Source organism: Lathyrus oleraceus, chromosome 1 (genome assembly GCF_024323335.1).
Source record: "Lathyrus oleraceus cultivar Zhongwan6 chromosome 1, CAAS_Psat_ZW6_1.0, whole genome shotgun sequence".
In the NCBI taxonomy this organism is placed as follows: domain Eukaryota; kingdom Viridiplantae; phylum Streptophyta; class Magnoliopsida; order Fabales; family Fabaceae; genus Lathyrus; species Lathyrus oleraceus.
In genome coordinates, this window is record NC_066579.1 from 456,330,090 (window position 1) to 456,348,854 (window position 18,765).

The following is an 18,765-nucleotide window of genomic DNA, read 5'->3' on the forward strand; positions in this document are numbered from 1 at the left end:
CTATATGGAGAGATTGACTCAACCCACAATATAAACAAGGAAACAAGGTGCATATGAATGCAAGCATGATATGTCATAGATATGCATGAATATTTAGTAATGAATGCATGATGGACAGACAAAACTAGGAATAACTAAAAATGTTAACAGCTGCATAAGGACTTGCTGGAGATTTGCACTGAGACTCGCTAGGGAGTAGTACAAAGATTTGCTGGGGAATTGGTACAAGAGCACCATATCCAGGTTTCTTTTAAAAGTCTGTCTCTGCTGAGGATTCCGTAGAAGAATGGAGATGCCTTCTACTTCAAAAATGCAGGAGATTCCCTGTGGTTCTTGAATTTGTGAGGTATATGAGGATTGGACCTTTCTGAGGACTCCGCTGGGGATACAAGGTGTTATCCTCTGGAAATAAGATGATATTGTAAGAGAAGTCCTGCAATTCTTGAATTTGCTGATAATGCAGAAGGGATTATTCTTCTGGAAGACTCCGCTGGGGATAAAGTTCGCTGGGGATAGGTGGCATCTTTCCAGGGAATAAGAATATAGGGGAAATCCATCCTTGATTTTTTTGCTTTAATTATCATGGAGACTTTCTGTATCTGAAGACTCTGCAGGGGATTATGGTGTCTGATATCTGGTTACGAGATCTTTCCTCTAGGAGACTCTGCCGGGGAACAGTGATGTCTGACCTTTGAATATAAATGAGAATTCAGGAGAAATCCTGCAATTCTTGAATTTGCTTAAAATGCATAACACACTCTTCTTTTACTACAAAACATTAATGAGGAGGAGACATATCCTTCTATTGAATGGACAGAGAACAACAGGAGATTCCCTGTAGTTTCTGAATATCAACTTTCTTCACTCGCTGAGGGATGGAGACCTCTGTATTACTCCTGCTCAGGGAAATCAAATCTTCCTTCTCATCCTCTGCTGGGGACATTGCTGATCCCGCCTTAATAAATTACTGGGGAAATACCTGTAGTAATCCCATAGGCCAAATCTGTAACTTAAAACCCTGGATCAAAGTCTTCATGATCAATTAAACTGGGGAGTCTTCATGATCAATTAAACTGGGGAGTCTTCATGATCAATTAACTGGGGAGTCTTCATGCCCCAAGTGAAGGGAATAAACTTCTTGAAATATTTCTTGCATGATCTCTTGAGGAAAACTAGGAAGCATAGCTGGGGATATCCAGAATCACAACCTCTGCTGGAGAAATATTACTGCCAAGACACCTGTGGAGATTTTTTCATCATATACATATAAGGATAGTAATATGAACATGTCTAGTTGGAATCACATGATTTCAGAATTACTGGGACCATATGTCTCAATCCTTTTATTGATGTCCACAAATCAAAATAAATAATCTTTATATTTTTCAAAAGCTGTTTTTAATTCAAAACTTTTGTTTCAAAACATATCTGTCAAAGTAAAAGAACTTTCGTAAATTGAAATGAAAATTAAGAGTGCCAAGAAATATAGAAAGGCTCAAATTGATTTGATAGGATGGTAATCAGCCAACAGCGTGATTCCATAGATCTTTACAAATTGGAAAATGGTAATTTCGTGGAAAAAGGGTACGTTGAACTACAATGACATCATTCTCTCTTCCACTTTTGACCTGTATTGCAGCCTTGAGAAAGTTGGAGAACTGTTGAAAATATTCTGACACTTCAATGATCTTATCTCTGTTATGCAGTTACTTGCCTGAAATCCCTAACTTTTGCCTAGATTGCCCTTTCGGGTTTTCAATCTACCGGGATAATATTCTCTTTGTTTTTTTATGTCTCTAATTTCTGCTTGGACCGCCCTTTCAGGTTTTCAGTCCACCGAGACGCTCATTTTTGCCTAAGCCGCCCTTTCGGGTTTTCAACTTAGCGAGCTGTTCTTTTCATTTTTTAGGCGAAGTATTTCTTGACTGCATCTGTATTCACGGGACGTGGAAGCTCTTCACCATCCATGTTTGTAAGAATTAAAGCACCGCCTGAGAAGGCTTTCTTGACAACATAGGGTCCTTCATAGTTAAGAGTCCACTTGCCCCTAGAATCATTGTGAAATAGTATCATCTTCTTGAGCACAAGGTCACCCTCTTTGAATTCTCTCGGCTTAACCTTCCTATCAAATGCCTGCTTCATTCTCTTTTGATATAACTGTCCATGGCACAAGGCAGTCATTCTTTTTTCTTCAAACAAATTCAACTGATCGTATCTGCTTTGACACCATTCAGCCTCTGACAACTGAGTTTCCATTAGTATCCTCATTGATGGAATTTCAACCTCTATCGGTAACACAGCTTCCATACCGTATACAAGTGAAAATGGGGTTGCCCCAGTTGAAGTACGGACTGATGTTCTATATCCGTGTAGTGCAAAAGGCAGCATTTCATGCCAATCTTTGTAGGTAACAACCATCTTTTGAATGATCTTCTTGATATTCTTATTTGCAGCTTCAACTGCCCCATTCATCTTGGGACGGTAAGGAGAAGAGTTGTGATGCTCGATCCTGAAACTTTCACATAATTCATCCATCATTTTGTTGTTCAGATTGGAGCCATTGTCAGTGATGATCTTGTTTGGAATGCCATATCGGCAAATGAGATTATTTTTGATGAATCTGACCACCACTTGCTTTGTCACCTTTGCATACGAAGCTGCTTCCACCCATTTGGTGAAGTAATCAATCGCCACGAGAATGAAACGGTGTCTGTTGGAAGCTTTGGGTTCAATCATACCGATCATGTCAATGCCCCACATTGAGAATGGCCAAGGAGAAGAAATCACATTCAAAAAGGTTGGTGGTACATGAACCTTATCAGCGTAGATCTGACATTTGTGACACTTCTTTACAAATTTGCAGCAATCTGATTCCATGGTCAACCAGTAGTAACCAGCTCTCAACATCTTTCTTGACATAGAGTGGCCGTTTGCATGAGTACCAAAGGACCCTTCGTGAACTTCTTTCATCAACATTTCTGCTTCCTTTTTGTCAACACATCTGAGTAAGACCATGTCATAATTCCTCTTATAGAGCACATTCTGATTAAGGAAGAAACTGCCTGACAATCTTCTCAAAGTCTTTTTATCTTTTTCTATTGCTCCAAGAGGATACTCCTGAGTCTGAAGGAAATGCTTGATATCGTGGTACCATGGTTTATCATCAAAACTGGCCTCAGCTGTAAACACATGTGCTGGTCTATCAAGTCGCTTGATCACAATTATGGGTACTTCGTTTGGAAAACCCACTTGATACATTTAAGACAACGTAGCTAGAGCATCCGCCATATGATTCTCATCCCGAGGAATGTGATGCAATTCAACCTTGGTGAAGAAAGTCAACAATCTTCTTGCATAGTCTTTGTATGGGATCAAGCCAGGGTGGTGTGTTTCCCATTCTCCTTTGATCTGATTGATAACTAACGCTGAGTCACCATAAACAGTAAGATTTTTGATGCGGAGGTCAATGGCTTCTTCAAGACCCATGATACAGGCTTCATATTCAGCAATGTTGTTTGTACATTCAAAGCAAATTCTTGCCGTGAAAGGAATATGAGAACCTTCTGGAGTGATAATAACTGCACCTACTCCATGTCCATAAACGTTGGAAGCTCCATCAAATACTAAACCCCATTGAGAATCTGGTTCAGGTCCTTCTTCAGGAAGTGGCTCTTTACAATCTCTGGATTTTAGGAACATGACATCTTCATCAGGAAACTCATCCTCATTATCATCGTGATCTTCAACGGGTTGGTGAGCAAGGTACTCAGCCAACACACTGCTCTTGATAGCTTTCTGGGTATGATACTCAATGTCGTATTCTGATAACAGCATCTGCCATCCGGCAATCTTACCAGTGAGTGCAGGCTTCTCAAAAATGTACTTGATTGGATCCATTTTGGATATCAACCAAGTGGTGTGACTTAACATATACTGCCTCAATCTCTTAGCAGCCCAAGCCAATGCACAACATGTCTTCTCGAGTAAGGAGTATCGTGATTCACAGTCAGTAAATTTCTTGCTTAAGTAGTAAATGGCATGCTCTTTCTTTCTAGTTTCGTCTTGTTGACCCAGAATACAGCCCATAGAATTCTCAAGCACTGTCAAATACATAACCAACGGTCTTCCAGCAACAGGTGGTAACAAGATAGGAGGCTCCATGAGGTACTCTTTGATACTGTCAAATGCTTTCTGACAATCCTCTGTCCAAATACAATTCTGACTCTTTCTCAGCAATTTGAAGATAGGTTCACAAGTGGCAGTCATGTGAGAAATAAACCGGGATATGTAATTCAATCGTCCTAGAAAACCTCTCACTTGCCTTTTTGTTTTTGGTGCGGGCATCTCTTGGATAGCTTTTACTTTATCTGGATCAACTTCAATGCCTTTTTGGCTGACAATGAAGCCCAAGAGTTTACCTGACCTGACGCCAAATGTGCATTTGTTCGGATTGAGGTGAAGACGGAACTTCCTCAATCGTTGAAACAGCTTCAATAGATCTACTAAGTGACCTTCTTCTGAACGAGACTTCGCGATCATGTCATCCACATAAACCTCAATCTCTTTGTGCATCATGTCGTGAAAGAGCGTTGTCATGGCTCGCTGGTAAGTACCACCTGCGTTCTTCAACCCAAACGGCATTACTTGATAACAGAATGTTTCCCATGGTGTTATGAAGGTAGTTTTTTCCATGTCTTCGGGAGCCATTTTGATCTGGTTATACCCGGAGAATCCGTCCATGAAGGAGAATATGTCAAACTTTGCTGTATTGTCTACCAACATGTCAATGTGAGGCAGGGGGAAATCATCCTTTGGGCTTGCTCTATTTAAGTCACGATAGTCGACACACATTCGTACCTTCCCGTCCTTCTTAGGAACTGGCACAATATTTGCTATCCACTCTGGATACACTAAAGTGGCAAGAAAACCAGCATCTATTTGCTTCAGAACTTCTTCTTTAATTTTGACGGCCATATCTGGATGTGTTCTTCTTAATTTCTGTTTGACCGGTGGACATTCTGGCTTCAAAGGTAGCTTGTGCTCTACGATGTCAGTGTCGAGACCAGGCATATCTTGATAAGACCAAGCAAACACATCTACATACTCTTTCAACAGGCTGATCAATTGCTCCTTGACCTGTGGGGATAACAATGCTCCAATTTTGACTTCTTTCACATTTTCTTCCGAACCCAAGTTGACTGTTTCCAAAGGCTCCTTATATGGCTGAATAGTGTCTTCTTCATTTTCAAGCTGGCGGGCGACCTCTTCTGGAATCTCATCCCACTCTTCCTCTTCAGCTTCGAATACAGAATGTTCAAAGTTGGGAGAGGGCATGATGTCATTGTGTTCAACGGGTTTAAGTAACCTGTACAAACAATTGTTTTTAGAGGACTGACCATGACATGCAAAAATGTGTTCTTTTTAAGGATTTTTTTTTTGTGTTACCATTTTCCGAAAAAGCTGAAAAGATAAAAGGACACAAGTGTATAGGAACCCAAAAGATCTTTTTCATGGATAGTACGTTTTTGACAAAAGTGCCCATTTTACAAAATTAATGCTTCGCGCTTTGGGCTAAAGCGGAAGATTTTTGAAAACTGAAAAGCTTAATTACTTTGATATGTGGACACAATGTGGGATGTTAACTGCGGTCCAGTTCTTCATAACTACTCCTGGTGTCACAAATCTGGGGCCTTCTTTTGTAGTTGGCTCTTGTGTTGTAATTATGCGTCAGCTTGAAATGGATCTGCTGGCGGGAAGCAACTGTTAGAAGACTGGACCAAGACAGACAACCTGTATGCACGTGATGCATGGATATGCAAAATGAATGATTTTCCAAGGAACTCTAAGTGAAGGAAAAGATAGAATTGCAAACATTTTTGATAACAAAACAAAAATTTTCATTTTAAGCATTTTTATCAAAATATACAAAGTTATCAACCCAAAATACAACCAAGAAAACCATTTAAGGACATGTGTCATCAGGACGAGCATAAACAAGTAGGAGTTGTCCTTCAAGTCTCTCAATTCTTTCTTCATAGGCCTTCTGCATAAAAGCTTTCTCCTTCACCAAACTGTCTACAAGACCTTTCCATGCACCTGAGGACTGTGGAATCTGGGAGTAATCTGTTGTGCCTGAGGAAAATAAATCCTCTTGCACCCTTGGACGTTTACCTGCACGATCTTCTCCACTCTGCTCCTTTAACTGTCTCTGAAGTTCTTCATTTTCCATTTCGAGCACCTGGGCCTTATCCTTCCAAGCGTCTCTCTCTTTCTTGACCCTCTCCAAGGTGGCTTGGAGTTCTTCTTTGTCATCTAGCGGAAGGTAGGGGTCTTCAACGGAGCGGGTTTGATAGGATCATGATGTGGGTATGGCATTTTCAACTGTATAGCTCTGGCTCTGATCCACTGGAGGTACGGCTCATAGGAGGTACAATCTTTCTTACCCAATTCAAGTCTCCCCTTGCGACAAACACGATGCCAAGATCTTACTATTCTCTCTTTCATGGTAGGGTCCTCCTCGTTATCCCTCAAGAAAATACCTTCTAAAAGAATGTTAGGAGGCTTGTCCTTCATAGGGTAACCGAGTTGTCTCCTAGCAAGTACTGGATTATAAGAAATGATTCCCTTTGTGCCCATGAGGGGCACATTGGGGAACTCCCCGCAACTATCAATGATCTTCACATCATCTAAAACTCTACTATACCATGCAATATCTGACTGGGTAAGAGACATAATCCTCTGTGACCACTGAAGTCCTGACTTGCGATCCCAAAAAGTAGCTGACTTAGGAAGATGAGAGACAAACCATTTGTAGAGTAACGGTATACAGCAGACTATGGTTCCTCCTCCTTTCAAAGTACGGTAATGGATGGAATGATAGGTGTCTCCGAGCAAAGTTGGAACAGGATTACCACTTAGGAAGATGCGTATAGCATATGAATCCACAAAACCTTCAATATTAGGAAGTAGTAACAAACCGTAGATCAACAAGGCGAACAGATGCTCCACAATAATATCACAACCTTGACTGGTAAAATAAGAAACCTTCCCCATTAAGAACTTGGCAGTGAAACCTGGAAGTCCTCCTTTGGTGGTGAAGTTATTCTTGAATTCTGACCTCTTCATGTACAACACTTTTGCAAGAGAACTGTGCTCGGGTAACTTTTCTGAACCAGAGAAAGGTACTGTATCAGCAACTGGGATGTGAAGCAATTGGGCATACTCTTCCAATGTAGGCATGAGTTGATAGTCTGGGAATGTGAAACAGTGATAGACTGGATCATAGAACTGTACTAATGTCTGCAATAACCCTTCTTCCATCCTAAGTGTCAATAAAGATATAAGTGCCCCATATCTGTCTCTGAAACCAATAGGATCTGCGATCGAAGAAACCAGTTTCTTTAGTTCATCTATCTTTGGATTGATGAGATTGTACTTTTTCACACTTCTCCGTCCAAAATCCATGTTTCCTGCAATATTTGCAATCCTCACTTTAAGTTCCTTGGAAAAAGGTTGAAATGATGGGAATGAATGCATGTCATGCATGAATGCAACAAACACAAACATGGTCAAACAATACAAGGCTCAAAGTTCATCACCAGCATGGAGTTTAGGACAAAGCCCCAAGATAAGTTCTAAGGTTCACCTGCCAAACGGGTTCTAAAAGTTTCCAAGGTTATGGATCCTTCTTCGGATAATACCGGGTTAAGCAACTGCTCGCTTTCCAATATTATTCTCAAAAGAATCTCGCTTGAGTGTGATATCGCGTATCAACCAAACCAGACTTTTGGTCCGAAGTGGTCACCGCATCACATCCTAAGTAAGGCCAAGATGGGGTAAAGGTAAACTAAGGTCCTTGGCTTCACGGGCCCGTCGAAAGCAACAATGCCTCACAAATGACTTGTTTAGCACTATCACCCTCAAAGAGGCCTCCACCAAGCGGACAAAGGCTCAAGTCAACTCGGTAAGGATTGTCTCCTATCAAGTCAACCTGAATTATCATCCATCCTATCTCAAATGTGCCCCAAATCCGGGTATAGGATTTATCACAAGTATCCCCCAAAACCCAAAATAACAAACATTACAAACAATACAATTTAGCAAATATTCACAAAGCAAACATATAAACAAGCAAAGATAGGCTAAACCCTCAAATAAGTTTAAGCATTGTTCCCCAGCAGAGTCGCCATTCTGTCGCGGCGGGATTTTTCACGAGATTAAGTATTGATTGAACTTAACCCGTTTGAAAAATATTTTAAATGCAAGAGTCACCACCGTCTTTTATTTTATCCAAAAAGAGGAAGGGAAAAATAACGATAAATCCCTTTAGAGTTACGGGTTCGGGGGTTGGTTATGCAAAGGGAAGGTATTAGCACCCTCTACATCTGTGGTACTCCACAGGAACCTTTTTGCTTATGTTTATGTGAATGCTTTGCTTTTTTCGCTTTGATCGTTTGATTGGGGAGATGAGAAAAGAACTTGATTTTATTGCTTTTGGACTCGATAAAGTCGTAGACTTCATGCCTACGTATCTCCAAGGCGCAATGGAGAAATCAGAATCCACGTAGTTCTCCCAAAAGAAAAGGGGAAAGTCTGTTTTGTTGATTTTAGATTGGCGTGTCTTGCCATCTCTTGCTCGACCTAGGCGGGAGGCTTCGAGACTGACACGTCCTTTTGAAAATGTTTTTAAACTGAAAAGCCAAAGCTGGCAAAGGATTTGAATGAGCCTAAACCCTGAAACAATAAATAAATGGGCTCATTATAAGGAAGCCCAAGAGTAAGCTTGTGAGTGTGTGAAAAGGGTTTCTTAAACGGCGACCGTTGGAATTGTAACACCCTTCTATAATACCCCAATTATTTAATTAAAACAACAAATATATATATCAGAGTAAAGGTGCAATTAAGGGTGTCACACAATCACTTCACACCAATCATCAAAATAACTGTCATGCTCTTTTATTAATTCAAAACATAAAGCATTTGCACAATACGCAGCGGATAGAAATCAAATCAATCATGCAAAACATGTAACACATTACATGTAAAATTATTCAACAAGGTAAAACATCCCGTCCCGATGTTACATCTATCAGAGCCTGACCCACTAAGGAACTACACTAGACTCCAAGCTCTAGCTTCTACTCAATCACTGCTCGTTACCTGAAACATAGTTGTAAGGGTGAGTTCCTCAATCGATATAATAAGCATTATAAAATATCATGTAATGCTAAGTAAATAACACATTAATCACCCTAATCATATCACACATTCGGTAACGGCACATCAACTCAAACATCATACTCAATACCAATACAACTCATACTCATACTCAATACCAACACAAACACACGTATAATATTGGAATACATCCATCCATATTATACGCCATACATACATTATGCAATGAGACTCCATGCATGCGGTACCGACTATTCGTGAACATATAGTTCAACCTCACCGATCAAATCCAGATACGGCTACCAAGCCCACTAGTCCCACTCATTTGAGACCTAGTGACTCACTCACTAATTCCTCACCATGGGAATTAGCTACCACCCCAAGGGCTATGCTATGCACGCTAATCACCTAGCATGCAAACATCAACAACAATCCACAATGATTTACTCACTAATTCCTCACCATGGGAATTAGCTACCACCATAAAGGCCACAATATGCATGCTAATTCACCTAGCATACAACCATCAACAACAATCCACAAGGACATATGCTCACACTCTAAGCCATAAAACAGTCCATTCACAAATACATGCATAATATATACATTCACAACATTATGCATATTTTCACACATCATCGGCATATTTATCACATACTCATATCATGCCATGCCAATTAATTCAATCACAGTATTAGCACACTCTACTAATACCTATACTGCTCAAAACAACGGGAAGTGATCCCTACTATATCATACACCGACATAGGCCAACCATCAAACATGTACACAACATTTTAAATATTAATTTTTCCACTTTTCAACAGTGTTAACCGGTTAACGCCCTGGGTTAACCGGTTAACGCAACACAGAACAGCAATTTTCACAAATCACAACAGTGTTAACCGGTTAACGCCCTGGGTTAACCGGTTAACGCAAGCAAAACAACAATACTTCACAATTCCTAACAGTGTTAATCGGTTAACACCCTGGGTTAACCGGTTAACGCAAGACAGAAAGCTGTTCCTGCGCTAACACGAAGCAGAATGCAGAATTCTCCGCATTTTCCGCCGTTGGAGGACTTCCGGACCTCCGATTTCAATTCCTTAAAAAGCTACACTTTCGGGAAATCAAGACTCATCCAATTACAGAGTCAATTACAGCTTTAACACAACTTATCCAACACCATTTTTCAGCATTCAACATCCCAATTAGGGTCAAATCAATGGCTTATCACTACCCATTACATGTTAACCCATAATACCCATTAAACGACGATAAACCCCCCTTACCTGAGTTAATCCGGCGAATCTTTAAGCTTCAAGCTTTTCCGTTCTTCAACCCTTGCTCTCTTGCTCTGTCTCTTTGCCCTTTTCCTCTTTTCAGCCGCTTCTCTGCTTTTCACGTGAAACCCATTCTTTACCAAATGGGACTCTTTTTCTTATTTCCAACTTATATATATTTTCCAATAATTATTATTCCAATAATAATAATAATAATAATAATAATAATAATCCAATAATTCCAATTATTTAATTAAATTAATAAATATAATATTAATCTTAAATTAAATAATTATCTTATTTTTATCGGGGTGTTACAACTCTCCCCCACTAAAAGAGTTTTCGTCCTCGAAAACATACCTCAAGCGAATAACTCTGGATAGGACTCCTTCATCTGACTCTTAAGTTCCCAAGTCACATTGCCACCTGCTGGTCCTCCCCAAGCTACCTTCACCAAGGCAATCTCTTTACCCCGCAACTGCTTCAACTCTCGATCCTCGATCCTCATAGGTGATGTTTCAACAGTCAGGTTATCTCTCACCTGTACATCATCTACTTGGACCACATGCGACGGATCATGAATGTACCTCCTCAACTGAGACACATGAAAAACCTCATGCAAATTCGCAAGTGACGGCGGTAAAGCGATACGATAGGCTACCTCCCCTGTCTTCTCCAAAATCTGATAAGGACCAATAAATCGAGGTGTCAACTTCTTTGACTTCAAAGCTCGACCAACCCCAGTTATCGGAGTAACACGAAGAAACACATGATCCCCCTCTTGAAACTCAAGTGACTTCCTCCTCTTGTCGTGATAACTCTTCTGACGACTCTGAGCAATCCTCATCTTCTCCTGAATCATCTTAATCTTTTCCGTAGTTTGTTGAACAATCTCCGGTCCAATCACAGCACTCTCACCGGACTCATACCAACATAAAGGTGTCTGACATCTCCTACCATACAAAGCTTCAAACGGTGCCATACCAATGCTCGAATGAAAACTATTGTTGTAGGTAAACTCAATCAAAGGTAAATAACAATCCCAAGCACCTCCCTTTTCCATAACACAAGCCCTCAAAAGATCCTCCAGTGACTGAATCGTCCTCTCAGTCTGACCATCAGTCTGAGGATGATATGCAGAACTCAATCTCAGCTTAGTTCCCAAAGCCCTCTGCAAACCTTCCCAGAACTTCGATGTAAATCTAGGATCTCTGTCCGAAACAATACTCGACGGAATACCATGCAAACTTACAATCTTCTCAATATACAACTCAGCTAATCTCTCTAACGGATAATCCATTCTGATCGGAATGAAATGAGCCTATTTTGTCAATCTGTCAACAATCACCCAAATAGCTTCAAAATTCTTAATTGTCCTCGGTAAACCAGAAACAAAATCCATACTGATACTGTCCCACTTCCACTCTGGAATAGCCAACGGTTGCATTAGCCCAGACGGCTTCTGATGCTCAATCTTTGACTTCTGACAAGTCAAACAAGAATAAACAAAACTCGCAATTTCTCTTTTTATTCCCGGCCACCAAAACAACTTTTTCAAATCATGATACATCTTCGTAGCCCCAGGATGAATACTCAGGCCACTACGATGTCCTTCCTCGAGAATACTCTTCTTAAGTTCGGTAACATCCGGAATACACACCCGATTACCAAATTTCAAAACACCATTCTCATCAACTCTGAATTCACCACCTTGACCTTGATTCACTAGAGTCAACTTATCAACCAAAAGCACATCGGATTTCTGACCCTCTCTAATCTCATCCAGAATACCACTCGTTAACTTCAACATTCCCAATTTAACACTATTGTGAGTACTCTCACACACCAAACTCAAGTCTCTAAACTGCTCAATTAAATCCAATTCCTTAACCATTAACATAGACATATGTAATGATTTCCGATGGACTTGGTAATATCAGAATAGGAGCAATAGTTAACCTTCTCTTTAACTCTTGGAAACCTTCTTCACATTTTGAGTCCCAAACAAACGCTTGCCCCTTTCTAGTCAACATCGTCAACGGTAACGCCAACTTAGAAAATCCCTCAATGAACTTCCTATAATAACCTGCAAGTCCAAGAAAACTCCTTATCTCAGAAACTGACTTCGGAGCTTCCCACCTAGATACCGCTTCTATCTTAGAAGGATCAACAGCAACACCACCTCTTGAAATCACATGACCAAGAAAACTAACCTCTTCTAACCAAAATTCACACTTAGACAGTTTAGCAAATAACTTCTTTTCTCGTAGAACTCCTAAAACCACTCTCAAATGTTCAGCATGCTCTTCTTCAGATTTCGAATACACCAAAATATCGTCAATAAACACCACAACAAACTTGTCTAGGTACGGATGGAAAATCCTATTCATATATTCCATAAATACTCCAGGCGCATTAGTCACACCAAAAGGCATTACAGAATACTCATAATGTCCATACCTTGTTCTGAAAGCAGTCTTCTGAATATCCTCAGTTTTCACACGTATCTGATGATACCCCGATCTCAAATCTATTTTGCTGAACACACTCGCACCAACCAACTGATCCATCAAATCATCAATCCTCGGCAAAGGATACCGATTCTTGATCGTCACTTTATTCAGTTGCCTGTAGTCCACACACAACCTCATAGTACCTTCTTTCTTCTTAACCAATAACACTGGTGCACCCCACGGTGACACACTCGGACGAATAAACTTCTTATCCAACAGATCTTCCAGCTGACTCTTCAATTCAGTTAACTCAACAGTAGACATACGGTACGGAGCCATCGATATCGGCCTAGTACCAGGTACTAACTCAATCGAGAACTCAACTTCACGCTCTGGAGGTAATTCATTCACTTCTTCCGGAAACACATCAGGGAAATCACACACCACGGCTAGATCGCAAATCACCAGTTTATCTTTAGCCTCCACGGTCGCTAACAACATAAACAACTCTGCCCCATCCGCTACTGCCTCATTCACCTGCCTTGCTGATAGAAACAAACTCTTCCCTTCCTCAATCTCAGGAAAGATCACAGTCTTATCAAAACAGTTGATATAAACTCGGTTAAATACCAACCAGTTCATACCCAAGATAACATCAATCTGCACTAGTGGAAGACACACGAGGTCCATCCCAAAGCCTCTACCAAAAATACTCAAAGGACAATTTAAACAAACTGAAGTAGTAGTCACTGAACCCTTCGCAGGAGTATCAATCACCATACTTCCATGCATCTCAGATATCTCTAACTTAAGTTTCACAACACAATCCAAAGATATAAAGGAATGAGTCGCACCGTTGTCAATAATAGCTACAAGAGGAAAGCCATTAATATAACACGTACCTCGGATCAAACGATCATCTGCAGAAGTCTCAGAACCCGATAAAGCAAAGACCTTGCCTCCCGACTGGTTCTCTCTCTTCGGCTTAGGACACTGTGGACTGATATGACCCACCTCTCCACAGTTGAAACAAGTCACAGTCTTCGACCGGCACTCTGCAGCCAAATGACCACCTTTTCCACACTTGAAACACTTCCTCTCAGCACTGGTACACTCATGGACACGATGTCCAGCCTGACCACATCTGTAACACTTAGCAGGGGCACTAGAGTCTCCCCCACTAAGCCTCTTCATCCCACTCTGTCTCTGGAAACCTTTGCCAGCTGCATACGGCTTCCCACGATCATTCTGATTCTTGCCTTTCCTATCAACCCTCTGCTGGTAGCTCTCCGCTCTGGCCTTGGTATCTTGTTCAAAAATCCTACAACAGTCAACCAAGTCAGAAAACACTCTAATCCGCTGATATCCAATAGCCTGCTTGATCTCGGGACGTAACCCGTTCTCAAACTTCACACATTTCGAAAATTCCCTAGCAGCCTCAGCATAGGGAGTGTAATACTTCGACAGCTCTGTGAACTTAGCAGCATACTCAGTAACAGACCGGTTGCCCTGCTTCAGTTCTAAGAACTCTATCTCTTTCTTTCCTCTGACATCCTCTGGAAAGTACTTCCTCAGGAATCTCTCTCTGAACACCGCCCAAGTGATCTCAGCACTCCCAGCAGTTTCCAACTCAGTGCGGGTAGCAACCCACCAATCATCTGCTTCCTCTGACAGCATATGCGTACCGAACCTGACCTTCTGGTTATCGGCACACTCAGTCACTCGGAAGATCCTCTCGATCTCCTTCAACCACTTCTGAGCACCATCTGGATCGTATGCTCCCTTGAACATTGGAGGATTGTTCTTCTGGAACTCACTCAGTTGACGAGCAGCTCCCATTCCCACAACATTCGGATTCCCTCCAAGTACTCCAGCTAGCATACCCAGAGCCTCAGCAATCGCAGCATCGTCTCTACCTCTTCCAGCCATCTCTATTCTGAAAACCCAACAAGCTAAAACAATAAGTACTGATAGGGTTACACAACACCTATCCCGTACGGGGAAACAGAATAATTACGACTCGACTCGACCGACTATGCTCTGATACCACTAATGTAACACCCTTCTATAATACCCCAATTATTTAATTAAAACAACAAATATATATATCAGAGTAAAGGTGCAATTAAGGGTGTCACACAATCACTTCACACCAATCATCAAAATAACTGTCATGCTCTTTTATTAATTCAAAACATAAAGCATTTGCACAATACGCAGCGGATAGAAATCAAATCAATCATGCAAAACATGTAACACATTACATGTAAAATTATTCAACAAGGTAAAACATCCCGTCCCGATGTTACATCTATCAGAGCATGACCCACTAAGGAACTACACTAGACTCCAAGCTCTAGCTTCTACTCAATCACTGCTCGTTACCTAAAACATAGTTGTAAGGGTGAGTTCCTCAATCGATATAATAAGCATTATAAAATATCATGTAATGCTAAGTAAATAACACATTAATCACCCTAATCATATCACACATTCGGTAACGGCACATCAACTCAAACATCATACTCAATACCAATACAACTCATACTCATACTCAATACCAACACAAACACACGTATAATATTGGAATACATCCATCCATATTATACGCCATACATACATTATGCAATGAGACTCCATGCATGCGGTACCGACTATTCGTGAACATATAGTTCAACCTCACCGATCAAATCCAGATACGGCTACCAAGCCCACTAGTCCCACTCATTTGAGACCTAGTGACTCACTCACTAATTCCTCACCATGGGAATTAGCTACCACCCCAAGGGCTATGCTATGCACGCTAATCACCTAGCATGCAAACATCAACAACAATCCACAATGATTTACTCACTAATTCCTCACCATGGGAATTAGCTACCACCATAAAGGCCACAATATGCATGCTAATTCACCTAGCATACAACCATCAACAACAATCCACAAGGACATATGCTCACACTCTAAGCCATAAAACAGTCCATTCATAAATACATGCATAATATATACATTCACAACATTATGCATATTTTCACACATCATCGGCATATTTATCACATACTCATATCATGTCATGCCAATTAATTCAATCACAGTATTAGCACACTCCACTAATACCTATACTGCTCAAAACAACGGGAAGTGATCCCTACTATATCATACACCGACATAGGCCAACCATCAAACATGTACACAACATTTTAAATATTAATTTTTCCACTTTTCAACAGTGTTAACCGGTTAACGCCCTGGGTTAACCGGTTAACGCAACACAGAACACGCTTTCTGGCAAAACTCAACAGTGTTAACCGGTTAACGCCCTGGGTTAACCGGTTAACGCAAACAGAACAGCAATTTTCACAAATCACAACAGTGTTAACCGGTTAACGCCCTGGGTTAACCGGTTAACGCAAGCAAAACAGCAATACTTCACAATTCCTAACAGTGTTAACCGGTTAACACCCTGGGTTAACCGGTTAACGCAAGACAGAAAGCTGTTCCTGCGCTAACACGAAGCAGAATGCAGAATTCTCCGCATTTTCCGCCGTTGGAGGACTTCCGGACCTCCGATTTCAATTCCTTAAAAAGCTACACTTTCGGGAAATCAAGACTCATCCAATTACAGAGTCAATTACAACTTAAACACAACTTATCGAACACCATTTTTCAGCATTCAACATCCCAATTAGGGTCAAATCAATGGCTTATCACTACCCATTACATGTTAACCCATAATACCCATTAAACGACGATAAACCCCCCTTACCTGAGTTAATCCGGCGAATCTTTAAGCTTCAAGCTTTTCCGTTCTTCAACCCTTGCTCTCTTGCTCTGTCTCTTTGCCCTTTTCCTCTTTTCAGCCGCTTCTCTGCTTTTCACGTGAAACCCTTTCTTTACCAAATGGGACTCTTTTTCTTATTTCCAACTTATATATATTTTCCAATAATTATTATTCCAATAATAATAATAATAATAATAATAATAATCCAATAATTCCAATTATTTAATTAAATTAATAAATATAATATTAATCTTAAATTAAATAATTATCTTATTTTTATCGGGGTGTTACAGGAATCGCATCGGGTTTCTCTTTTTTGGATTTTTCGATTTTTTAACATAAAACGTGAACAATACGATTAAACACACAATACAGAACATAAAAAATGCGAGAAAGTAAATTATTACAACACAGTTAGCTATGAATAGTTAGTATTACGAATAGTTAGTGGAGTTAATCGAGCTGAAACTGAAACGAAACGGTTAGTAACAACATAAACAAATATAAAAAAACAATATAAACATTTACTTTAGACAAAATAAACATTTGATATAAATAAACATTTAATTAAAATAAACATTTAAACAAATAATTAATTTAACTAACATTTAAATAAAACATATATGCAAAATAATAATAAAAGATAAACAATATTTAGTAAACAAAAGTAATATATATATATATATATATAAATATATATATATATATATATATATATATATATATATATATATATATATATATATATATATATATATATATATATATATATATATATATATATATATTTTAGACAATAAATATATAGTAGACAAAATAATATATATGTACATTTAGACAAATAATATATAATAGACAAAAATAATATATATATATATATATATATATATATATATATATATATATATATATATATATATATATATATATATTATGTATTTAGATAAATAATATATTAAAACACATGTCGGCAAGCCGGAACTTTGCCGATTTCAGAGATAAGTGAAGAATATTACCTTGTGTGAAGAGGATGAACTTCTGATCGTCCAAATGATCGACCGAAAGCTGGAAACCGTCACCGACGCAGTGCTGACTGCCTTCGTGAGTACCTGACTTCAACGTCGCTTTTGATCGGTGAAACGACGCCGGAATGAAATGAACCTTGGATATTTGTGACCTGGACTCAACGAACTTCAAAGATATGAAATCGGTTTTGTGTTTTGGTGAATAATCGGGACGATTTTGGGTTACCAAAAATGAAGAACAAGTGAAATACGGTAATGCTTTTGGAAAAATATTTCTTTTCAATTCTCTGTTTCTCTCACCACACGTTTTTTCCTTACTGATCCACTCCTCTCTTTCTTTTTTTTCTTACTAACCACATCTATATATATATATATATATATTTAGATTACTTAAACAATAAGAAACCTAAAAAATATCTAACATAAATTAATAATATATATTTAGATTACTTAAACAATAAGAAACCTAAAAATATCTAACATAAATTAATAATATATATTTAGATTACCTAAACAATAAGAAACCTAAAAAATATCTAACATAAATTAATAATATATATTTAGATTACTTAAACAATAAGAAACCTAAAAAATATCTAATATAAATTAATAATATATATTTAGATTACTTAAACAATAAGAAACCTAAAAAATATCTAACATAAATTAATAATATAATTTATATATTATATAATAATAATAATAATAATAAACTAATATAATATTAATCCTAATTAAAATAAACTAATTAACAACTAAACACAATTAATATTAAGCACAAATAATATTAAACGGCACACGATTAAAATACGATAAAATCGAGCGACACGAACGCGATAAAAACGACGACAATTTGCACAGCAAAACAGACAAATTGATAAAACCAATAAACCAGTAAACCGGTAAACCAGTAAAATCAACAACACGACTCAAACAGACTCGATTAAATCACACGGCACAACACGTAATTAAATAAACAACCCTAGGCAATAATAAAATCAACACGACATCACGAAAACGCTGACAAACACAATCACAAAATAATC

The 18,765-nt window shown here is 39.0% G+C and overlaps 1 protein-coding gene across 1 annotated transcript; it reads right to left on the minus strand.

The window, feature by feature from the left end:
* Positions 1-5,981: 5,981 nt before the first annotated feature.
* On the minus strand, positions 5,982-18,042 carry LOC127084586 (uncharacterized). The gene is made up of 2 exons (XM_051025072.1): positions 17,711-18,042; positions 5,982-7,469 (listed from the first exon to the last, which is right to left on the minus strand). Exon 2 carries the CDS (start codon positions 7,462-7,464, stop codon positions 6,313-6,315), a length of 1,152 nt encoding a protein of 383 aa, XP_050881029.1. The 5' UTR covers positions 7,465-7,469; positions 17,711-18,042; the 3' UTR covers positions 5,982-6,312.
* Positions 18,043-18,765: the final 723 nt, after the last annotated feature.